At 36.5% G+C, this 12,089-nt stretch overlaps 1 protein-coding gene across 1 annotated transcript in view; it reads left to right on the top strand.

The window, feature by feature from the left end:
* The first annotated feature begins 6,818 nt into the window (after positions 1-6,818).
* LOC136857663 (uncharacterized) overlaps positions 6,819-12,089 on the top strand; it is a 45,247-nt gene continuing 39,976 nt past the window's right edge. Inside the window, exon 1 of the mRNA XM_067136497.2 lies at positions 6,819-7,126. Within this exon, the coding sequence (XP_066992598.2) occupies positions 7,096-7,126 (31 nt within the window). The 5' untranslated portion in view covers positions 6,819-7,095. The remainder of the gene's footprint in view (positions 7,127-12,089) is intronic.

Raw genomic sequence — 12,089 nt, 5'->3', positions numbered from 1 at the left:
TACCAAGGGAGATGTTCAGTAAGTTTCCAATTTCTTTGAAATCATTCAAGAAAAGGCTAGGAAAACAACCGACAGGGAATCTGCCACCTGGGCGACTGCCCTAAAGGCAGATCAGTAGTGATTGATTGATGATGATTATTAATTTAATTATTATGGTTTTAAAATAAACAGGATGACTTAGTTAATGATGCTGATTTTTACCTTCTCTAGCTTCCTGATTACACTGCTTAATAATGAAAATCCACAGCCTGTTTCCAGTCATTTGGCCGGGTCAGGGATGGAATGAATGAAACCCCATCTAGCGGCGAGGATATGAATTGTGCCGGCTGCCGAAGCCTGTCGCACTCCTATGGGACTGCTTAATAATGTTCCCTATTATTTGCCTAGGTAGGCTACGAATTATTTGTCACTTCTTCCGAACGGTAGACATAATGAAAGCAGAAAAATATATCCACCGTCTCATAAAAATGCATGAACCCTCAAAAAAACCCGACAAGACTGAGTGATAATAATGACTTGATAAGAGCGCAAGTATGAACTGACTGACACCAAGAAAGCCACTCGAACAATGTCTGAAGAGCGGGACGATATTTTCCACTACCTAGTAGTAAGGAGGTTGCTATAGTAGCAGCAGTGTGAAGGAAAGAACATTCCTCCCGCTCTCTGATTCAGCCCACTCAAGCAAACACGTGAGCTCCGAACACTGCCAATGAAATTATATTTCGTACAGTTTTCTTCACCTGGCTCACAAACTGTGCGAAAAAAAATATTTTATGGACTCTTTAGGGCCTAGCGCCCGTCCATCCAGTGATCTCAGTACTTTGAGACATGTGTGACATTCCTGGGACTGTAGCTGAGTCTGACTTGGCTTCTAGACCTATATTTATTATTATTATTATTATTATTATTATTATTATTATTATTATTATTATTATTATTATTATTATTATCCTATTCAAACCATCTTCTTTCTTTTCTTTGCCGGCCGGAGTTAGGTTTTTCGGGGCCTGTGAGTCTCCTTTCTCGGCCTTTCTCTTAACTCAAAACTCTGTTCTTCAAGGGTTCACGACTTTTATTCTTTCTACTTAGACTACTATTTACAAGCGGCTGATAAAATCGTCGTTTTCCCCTTAAACATCATCATATTAATCAATAATAATAATAATAATAATAATAATAATAATAATAATAATAATAATAATAATAATAATAATAATAATAATTTCTTTCTTAATCTGCTTACCCCCCAGGGTTAGCTTTTCCCTCAGACACAGCGAGGGATCCCACCTCTGTCGCTTTAAGTACAGTGTCCTGGAGCATCAGACTTTGGGTCGGGAGATACAACCGGGGAGGATGACCAGTACCTCGCCCAGGCGGCCTCACCTGCTATGCTGAACAGGGGCCTTGCCGGGGATGGGAAGATCGGAAGGGATAGACAAGGAAGAGGGAAGGAAGCGGCCGTGGCCTTAAGTTAGGTACCATCCCGGCATTTGCCTGGAGGGGAAGTGGGAAACCACGGAAAACCACTTCCAGGATGGTTGAGGTGGGGATCGAACCCAGCTCTACTCAGTTGACCTCCCGAGGCTGAGTGGACCCCGTTGCAGCCCTCGTACCACTTTTCAAATTTCGTGGCAGAGCCGGGAATCGAACCCGGGCCTCCGTGGGTAGCAGCTAATCACACTAACCACTACACCACAGAGGCGGACAATAATAATAATAATAATAATAATAATAATAATAATAATAATAATAATAATAATAATAATAATAATAATAATAATAATAATAATAATAATGTGGCCATCATTGGGTAATCTGTCCCGTTAAAAGTACTTATTTCTACCTATATTAAGGAAACTATTTCATACATTTTGAAAGGCACTTTTTTGCTGTGACACTGATTGCCGAAAGTCATAAACGTTAGTGAGACATATTGGGTAGCACGAACACCTCTAGTTTTCTAATTGATTGCGACAGTCTCTTTTTCTCTTCACCTTTTCTGTTCGAACCCCCTTTCGTTAACTCTTGTTCTGTGTAATGGATTTACGAGGCATCAAGCATTTCATTTTCCCCTCTCGATCTTTTCCTGACTTTTTGCTGGTTATTACAATTTTAATTTGTGACACTGATTATCAAAAGCCATAACAATTAGTGAGACATACGTGGGCAGCACGAACACCTGCAGTTTCCCAATTGATTGTGACAGACTTTTCTTCTCCCTAATCTTTCCTGTTCGAACCCCTTATGACTCTCGTTCTGTGTTAGGCAGTGTAATGGATTTACGAGGCCTTGCGAGTGTTTCACTTCCCCCTCTCGACACTTACCTGTTATTAATCTGTACTTTCATTCTTTGAGACCTGGTGTGCAGCATCGTTGGTTAGGCATCGAGGTTAAGGGATGGAATTCCAACGCAGACAGTTGGCATGCAGGGTCGAATAGTGCTTAAATGCGAAAGAACCGTGCCATAGATTTAGTGGTATGTTAAATAATCTCTTTTCAGGCCAAAATTCCGGCGTTCTGAAACCTCTTTAAAAATATACAGCAACTGAAAGAGTGTGAAAATATATCGTCAGTTTTACTACCTATCGTCATAAACTAGGTGCACATCTTTAACACTACCCGTGTTTATACAAGCACTTTTCTGTTTCGAATCGATCGTTGCTTCTGATTTGTTTCTGTTTCTCTACTCTCGCATCAGTGTCGCGCGTCTGTAACTTGTAACCGTCCAAGATAAACATGTTCCCGCCCCCATAATTCCAACTCGTAAAAGCACACACCCTTTTAGTAACCTGGAGGTATATACACGTGTGTTCTCATGCCATATATGGTTGAAAGACTCGGAACGTAGGGAAGGCCAAAGCTAAAACAGGTTTTCATAGCAGTTTGGGTGTTGAAGTGTTTTGATATGCAGATAGTAATAGCATACAAATTGTCAAGGTTGAAGTACAGTAAGAGAGACAGATTCATGAAGATGAATTTATCTTTAACACCTCATAATCTCATTTGATGATATAAAATAAGTACCGTAACAATTGCGAGAATCATATTTATTATTTCAAAGTAATTCGGTAACCGTATTCAATTAGTTAATTTATGTCTGGAAAACATCCAACTTCCCACAGGCTACTGTTTTAAAATGAAACGTCCTTAACAAGTCAATATAACTTTTAAATATAGGCCTACTTCCGAATGAGTAATGCAGGGACTTACTGTAATTTACTGGCTTAGGTGCTTGCTGTATGACTACCGGCCAAATCAGTTGGCTTCCTTTCTTATAGTTTTAAGCAGAATAGTAGAAATCTAAAGTTGTTGGCCTGCTGGAGATATCATACTTCTATGCTTTTCTGGAGTCTTTAGTTTTAATGAGTAGGCTATGTGGTTAGACTCCTTTAAACAAACGTCATTATTACCACTGTAATGACTTGTTAGGAAGTTCATTTCAACCATTTCAAAATTTATCTTTATTATTACCGGTATTGTTTTATTATTATTAAATTATAATTATATAGATAATTGTAAGTGAGTCACGTTCATAAAGTCGAATGCTATCAGGGACAGTAAAAATACAGATACAGTACGTAAACAATACCGTTTGATTTTAAACCTAATTTTTTGCTTTAAAATATCAACTTTCTCCAGGCAGTCCTGTAAAATTAAAGCCGTCTCTGTTACCATTAACTTAACGAACAATTATTTCAGATCCCATGATTTCCTAACTGTACACATTTTTACTTCCTGAAAAGAAACTCAAATTTCTACTAAAACTGACGAACGGTATTTTCCTTTGCATCGGTACCGATATAGGACAAGATCTTCAAGCTCTTCGTGCAGAAGTTTCCATGGTCTCTTCAACTGAATATATTATGAAATAGTTCGAAATGTCGGCAACCTGTGCATAATAAACATGCAAAAATACCGTAGTGTACAACCTAATCCAGATGAACTTTCTAACCATTTTAACTCTTCGAGATTGGAAGAAAAGAATGTTCATTAGAATGGATGTTTTAGTAGTTGCAGTTGAGTTGCCTACATCTGAAAGTGAACACTAGCCCACATCATAAAACTTCAGCCGGGCTGAGTGGCTCAGACGGTTGAGGCGCTGGCCTTCTGACCCCAACTTGGCAGATTCGATCCTGGCTCGGTCCGGTGGTATTTGAAGGTGCTCAAATACGTGAGCCTCATGTCTGTATATTTGCTGGCACGTAAAAGAACTCCTGCGGGACTAGATTCCGGCACCTCGGTGTCTCCGAAAGTAGTTAGTAGGACGTAAAGCCAATAACATTATTATTCATAAAACTCCAGGTCTCGTCACGCCCGCTTGATGCTGTTTTGGAAATATGTAGGCCTAATTCTATTTGCAGAGGGGACTTGTTTACATAATTATCCCGAGGGAAAAAATACCTGCAGAATGGACACCATTCCTTTCAAACCGAGTTACGAGTTAGATTTATAGGCCTAGAAGGGCTTTAGTTGCTTAGAAAGAACGTATGATCACAATGACCTCTGGACGTGTTTTGTTTAAAAGGATTGAGATTTTGCTGCCTTCTTTAGCCTTGTACGTCTGTCCAGTTACGTCTTTCCGAACTGCTGCTCCATCTGAGCTATAGTCCTCTCCGTGTAAGGACGTACCCTAAGGGTGCAACCTTACCCTTTCTCCCCTGTAATATTAAGATATTGATTTATGGTTACTTTTCTTGCTGTTGGGTCTTTTTCAGTGTCGGTAACCATACAGTTTAGGGACCCTACTTGCCGATACGACGTCTTACATTTACCGTTAATCTGGCACGTTGGCAACGTTCAATCACTGCTCTAGCGTGAAGTGCGTGTTGCCACCGCATCGCCGTTAAAGTCACTAGTGATACATTTGCGAGAATATTTAAAGCATATTTTCTTTTTCTGTGGGATTGTAAATCTATTTGGCTAATACCAGGTAAGTAGGATTGTGGCATGTTCGGATAATGCATTTAATAACATAGTTTGTGTGAAATGATGAAAGTGCTCAAATACGTCAGTCTCATGTCTAGATCTACCGGTACATGAAATAACTCTTGCGGGACGAAATTTTGGCAGTAGAACTTATAACATTATTATTTTCAAATCCGCAGTGAACTTGAAAGCTGACCTAAATTCTGTTCACGGAGCTTGGCACATTAGTATTCCTATATGTTTCCTGATAAGCTTGAAGATATAACCAGCCTGCAGGCTGAAAATATGCCCAATAATCTCTCTCCTTACTGGTTACCGGTATTGAAGAGAGAAGGAAATATTCGCGCAAAAGAAAGGGAAGTCATTGGATGTCTGGAACTTTCGAAAATCACACTGCAAAGACTTATTAAATAAATTGCATCGTTTAACACGCCCCTCTTTTCAAGAATATGGTTATAGTACGCCTACTGTATATCAAAATAAAGACAGATAATTTAAGTGAGAAAGTGTGTTTATTTCCTTAATTCCTCATCGAGGAGATATTCATAATTATCTTGATTTATTTCATCTTATCTTTTATCATTTACTAGGGTAGGGAAACATTCATTATCGGTGTTTACATTGAGGTTAGTTTGTTATGGTTATGTCTGATGACTTTAATATGTAACCAGGCGGGTTGGCAGCAGTGATCAGCCATTACAAAAAAGAGAAAAGAAGAGCATCGGGCGGCGATATTTACTTTCTGGGGTATTTCCTTACGTGGCAATTACTATAGCCTGTTTCTCGACTCTCTTGGGGAATTTTTTCGCGCCTACACATGGTAAATGTTCAACCTACCAACCACACAATTTCTGTCCTTCCCCTCTCCTCGTTTCCTCTCTCCTTCCAAGATCTCAGCCCCCGCTTACATTCAACACATCTGTCGACTCCACCCTTTTCTCTATCTTATCCCTTCTCTCGCTTTCACACACAGCCACACGCCGTGTCTGCTGTTTGTTTCGGCCTTCACTTGTTTATGCTAGGACAAGAAATGTTCCCAATGCAGAATATAATATAATATGATATTTATTTTGTTTTTAATAGTCATGCCGATATCATTCAACCCTTGGTAGCTGAATACGTTCTGTGGTTTGAGCTACGATATAATCAGGAATATGGATATTGTTCAAATGGTAAGTACCTACATCCTCATTAAGATTTGCGGTATAGTAAATATAATAACACTACTCATACTCTATAGTAACACAGCGAAGTTTTAATAGTTGTATAAGGTCATTACTTGAATTAAGGAATTTATGGACGATATCGCAAGGACTGTGCGAAAAAATGCTGAGAGGTACCATATACGTCACTATACCAAACACAACAATGCGAAGGTGCCGTGCATCACATTATTTTTAACCATGTATTATAAATAGATGGGGGAATGCAGAGAATATAATACCGTTTTGTTATTTTCACGAATATCACTTAATACTGCATTTAATGTAACTTTGTTCTAATTAAATAGTATGGTAATATATTTTTACCTATAGGGTTAAACAATACATGTGATATCGATATCATTACGTAGAGGTCGTTGAATGATGAGGTTCGCCCTTTACGAATGTGTATTTTCGTAGCGAACTCGAGAAACGAAACGTTCGTTTTATTGTGCCTGTATGTGTATGCGCATTGGGCCTTTTTTGACATGAGCCTGTTACGTTAACAGTTTAATTTTAGAAAAGTAGAACTGAGAGTGTATAGCCCTTACCGCTACAGAATCGCGCTAGACTGGTTGCCAGTAGCAACCTATACCTAATATGGACCAATCTCGGATTTCGTAGGAGGGCGCCAAATTAAGAAATAAGGGGAGGTTTAAACTTACTACCAGGAAAAAGCTTAATTTTAGCACTGTCTGTGCCTTGTATGGGGGAAAGAGGACGAAACGTGCGCTGGTATACGTCCGAAGAAGATATCCGCTTAGGCGTGCGCAAAACTGCATCAGTAGTTTACAGTCGTGGAATTTTAGGGAAGAGGAGTGTATTGGAAACGCCTGCCGTGTGTTTACGTGTTGTCAGTGAATAATTACTGCTATAAGTGTGTTTAGATTACACTGTTCAAGTCAAAATAATATGACTGTGAATAAAAATAATTTCTCTTACTTATTAAGTGTTACACAGTGCACAAATGTTGCCAGACTCTAATCTTCCAGTGGCAGGTATTAATTTACCAAATTTTTTCGCTATTTTGTGGTAGTAAGCTATAACATTACTGCATTTTCTTATCCAGGCAATGAATGGCAAAGCATTAATCAATATTTAATTTTGTGTGACTAATATATTTTTGTTTCTGTAAATAGTGCGTGACTGAATCCATTATTTAAATATTAATACATATTAACAACACATAGATATGATACTTCAACATTATTTCTATTGTATGGTTGAGTGTTACTAATAAAACAAGTGGGACTTAATACATGTGTTTTTGCTGTTTTGTAACAGTATACTATAATTCAAGATGCTCCTAGGCACTGTATCATTTTCTTCTTCCTAATTTGGCATGTTGGAAGGGAAAATACACATCATTTTTAGATTAGATTAACTTAGATTTCTTGTTGTGTTATGAGTATCTTGGATTGTCTATACTGGAGCAAGATATACCATATCCATCCTGCTTCCTTCTGAGCCTATAATTAATTCACCCATATCAGTAACTCTCTGTTGTCATATGTGATAACTGACTATTTTACAGATACCTATAATTGTCATTTAGTGATTTTTTTGTGAAAATATTTTATTTCATTTGATGCTAAAAATTAACAAAGAATGATAGTCTTCACTATTATTTTAACTATACATAAATGGCCTTGTGGAGAACTTTAAACCATTGGAAGGTACAGTAATTCATTAACCATTAAAATAATAGTGGAGTTGGGGTCATTCGTTGCTGCGTAGTGACAGCCTTTTAATGTTGGATGTTCAGATAATATTACTCTCCTTACTTTATTTATTTACCAAGATACAGTATTGGTATCATAGTCTGAAAAGAAAATTACATATTCATTGAAATTATATTGTGTATGCTATAATTCCTCTGTTTTCCTGACCATATTGCTTTCCATTAAAACCACTTTCAGAATCCTTGTTATAAGTTAAATTCAAATTATATTTTGGGGCAGAGAGAAGTTTAGCTTGAATATTTAAAATCTAACAGTTACTCATCCTCATATTATCAGAAACTACAAGCATCTATTTACAAATTTCAGTATCCCAGTACAAAAGAAAATCAATTACGATTAATCCTAAAACAAAAGAATTTTGATGTATTACCAGTAGGTAATACTTATGATGACGATGATGTTGATGGTGATTGCTTATGTTAAAGTAGATCAAAACTAATTTTTTAAAATTTGTGTACTTCAAGAAACATATCAAGTCAGTTAAAACACATACAATCAATATGTGGTAAGTAATCTGAGTATCAGACTGAACAGTATAATGTCACTTATCAAATCTATAAATAGTTGAACCATTAACCTTTGAGCATACTCTACATGATTTCATTGAGTGTATTATTATTATTATTATTATTATTATTATTATTATTATTATTATTATTATTATTATTATTATTATTACATTTGTTTTGGCTTAAGTATTACACATTCATTAGCTATCAATAAAGACTATATGAAAATGGTAGGATCGTTACTGTTTAGAATCATGCTAGGCTAGTGCCACTTAGCAATATATAACTAATGAGAATCTTGGATTTTCTATGAAAGAGCCATAGTTAGAAATAATGTAATGTTGAAACTTTTTTTGTAATATCTGAAGCCATCTCTTTTCAAATTTGACTCAGTTAATTTATGACTGTTAGGGTTCTTCAGTCTGCTGAAACTAATTTTGAGTAATCAATTAATGAACTACCTGGAAAAGAAAACATATGGTAATAGTATTATACTTGTTATGTATGTTTCTTTTTCAAGTGTAATACTATTACCATATATTTTCTTTTTCAGATAGTTTATAAATTTATTACTGAAAAGTTAGTTTCAGCAGACTGAAGAACCTAACAGATGCAAAAAAAAAAAAAAAAAAAGTTGAAAGAAAGAAAAGAATTACAGTAACGTATGTCTGTACATTGTCTTGTGAAAAGAAGACATCACAGTAACTGAATGTGAAATTTGAGCAGGACATTATATTTTGTAGATCTGAAGAGCGTAAAGGAGAAATTATGGTTTTGATGACTTATGGTAAAGAGGAGGCAATTTTTTAGACACTTACTGGTAACATATGTTGAAAATTTGCAGAGGGGCAGTCAAGAACAGAACAAGTAAGACTGATACCTCGCACCATTATCGCTCATTTTATTCATTAAGCTTTTACAAAAAAAATACAAAGGTAACTGACAAAGGATGGAATCATGCAGTGTAGCACTCAAGCACGAGAACAGAAATGTAGTGTAGATCATAATTTCAAAGACGAAGGAGATGTAGGTAGCAAAGAGAAGCCAGAAGACAGTATACCAGATAGAAGATTTGAAAGTGGAGCAGATGAACCATTTCAGGTATGTGAAAATGTGGATTCTACATAGATGGAAGTAAAGTGCAAGGAACAGAATCTGGGTATAGTGAAGATAACATATTATATGATGAGAGTATAGGGAGGTGGAAGCTCAATAAGGATGACATTAAGTTGTTACTGTTAAATCATACGAGTATTTTAAAGAAAGGAGTAGAATTCTGTAATTTAATATATATTTTCCAGATATTGTAATAGGAATTGAATCATAGCAGCAGAGTGATATTATGGATGCAGAAATTTTCTCATGGAACTGGAGTGTTTATCATTGGGACAGAGTGGGAATGGTAGGAGGGTTGTATTCATACTGGAGAAAGAGGAATGTGTAGCCTATGGAAAAGTTAAGGATGAGAAACATGAAATTGTACATGAAAAGGTCATTACATAAAATCAGCTTCATGGTCCGTATCGCACTTCAATAGATTCACAATTAAGTATTTATTTATTTTCCACCTAGTCGATACAATGATTGCTTAAGGCAATTTTTAATGGTCAAAAGTGGTACATGTTTCGTATATTATCAACATCTTCAGCCACATAACACTGTTTAGATGAAAAATATATAAAATTGACAAAGTAATGCTTTAGAGGAAGTGTCCTTAAAATTAAATAAAATACTTAATTGTGAATCTGAAAAGGTTGTATCGAAAGATAATAGGCAACTTGATGTTTGTGGGGTGTACAGACATGGATGCTTATGCTGATGCAGAATTTTTTGATAAGCTATGTGGGGAATGACACAGAAAGGAAAGTTATTTTAACATATGGTCTCATTTTACTAAATATTTACTGGGAAGGTAATGTAAATGATAGAAACAATGACCAACAAATCGTAAATAAATTAAAGACAGCTGAATCATAAAGTGACAAAACCAACAAGAGGGAAAAATATTCTAGATGTGGTGCTGATAAAACCAAATGAGTACTACACAGAAACTATAGGGCAGTAGCGATGCGTGACATTTTGAAAAGTGTCGCCACTCTCCTTCTGAGAGTATATTGCCGCTCGCACTGCAGCATTTTTGAGCAGTACAGATGTCATTTCATAAAAGTGAAAGACTTGATATTTGATATTACTTTTGTATAAGATAACATCATTTGAAAATGATGAAATGGCACATAATATATTGAACATCTAAAGTTTAAAATTAATTTCTAACAGAGCTTCAAGGCTTACCTCGTATTTTCTGTTTGTACTTCAGCTCGATATGACGGCATGTTGTGGCATCAAAAATATCTATCACAGCATCGTAGAAATTAGGCCTCTTCATTATGTCACTCAGAAATTAATCGCAATCAAAGAAAGTGCAGAGAGCCTGTCATGTGCTTGTGAATTTCTTTGGAAGGTGTGTATATTTTTAAGACCGAGAAGCTTCTTTCAGCAGAAGCGCTAGTTGCTGGGATGGTGAGAATGAGGTCAAACAATTTCACTGCTTCTGGATATGCCTTTTTAAGACCCCTGGTGTGCAAATATTTGTAGAGGTCATATGCATTATTTTTCACAAGGTACAGATTCATGTAGAGGACAGACAGTTCACTTTTAAGTTTCATGCGGTGAAAATTTTGTCCATAGGTCTTCACTAACGACTGGTAGGCAGTGTTTGGGAAATCCTTCGCGAAATTGTTAAACTGATCAATATCAATTAACTGAAGGAACTCCAGCTTGTTAATATCAGAAATTCTATCTGATAGTTGCACAGATATGATGTCAATTATTTCCAAATACAATTGGAGATTGTTTTCTTAGTTCCTATAAAATCAATTCTCTGGCACTTTTGTGGGTAATCTTGCCTCCCTTCATTGTCTTGCAACTTTGAACACATAGTTTCAAAATTATTTCTAGTTGTCTGCAAAAACGCTTTAAATTGTTGGATCTCTTTGGAGCAGAAGGCAATATCACATATTTTCTTCTGTAGGATCTGATACGGAACATTAGATTGAGCAAGCACTTCAGCAAATAAATTTAATGGGAAATAGAAATCAAAGTCTTGCAAGGTAAAATAGTAACCCTTAGCTTGAATTCTCGTTCCACCATCCCATTTGTCTGCGTTATCTTTCATTTCTCTGAAGAGTTAAAGGAGATCTGTATAGAGAGAGGACACAACTTCAACAAGCCTACCAACATATATCCATCAGGTAGGCGCTACTGTTGGTAATCTTCTCTGTGTTACTTTGTTAAGAGCAGCGGCCCTTGTAGGGGATGATGTAAAAAAACCCTGCTAACCCGGACAAGGTCTGAAAAAATACTTTGCATTCCTTGATGTGGTTAACAGATTGCTGTAATACCAAGTTGAGCCTACGACCGTAGCAGTGAACAAATATAGTTGGTTGTATTTATCCCTGACTAACTTCTGCAACCCACTGTGCTGCCCTGCCATCACTACTGCACCATCAAATGTTTCTGCTACTAACTTTTCACCACACTGAAATTCTTGTAACACTGCAAAGAGATGTTTAGAGAGAGAAGCAGCAGAACGGTCACCAGTTACATCACTGAATCTCAAAAATCTCTCTTGAATTTCGCCTTCGGGACTAACATATCTAAATACAGTCGAGAGTTGTGCTCTGTTAGAAATGTCTGTATTTTCATCCAAA

This window comes from Anabrus simplex, chromosome 1, assembly GCF_040414725.1.
Source record: "Anabrus simplex isolate iqAnaSimp1 chromosome 1, ASM4041472v1, whole genome shotgun sequence".
NCBI lineage: Eukaryota > Metazoa > Arthropoda > Insecta > Orthoptera > Tettigoniidae > Anabrus > Anabrus simplex.
Note: the sequence above shows the minus strand (reverse complement) of the source record. Positions and strands in the feature narration are given on the sequence as shown.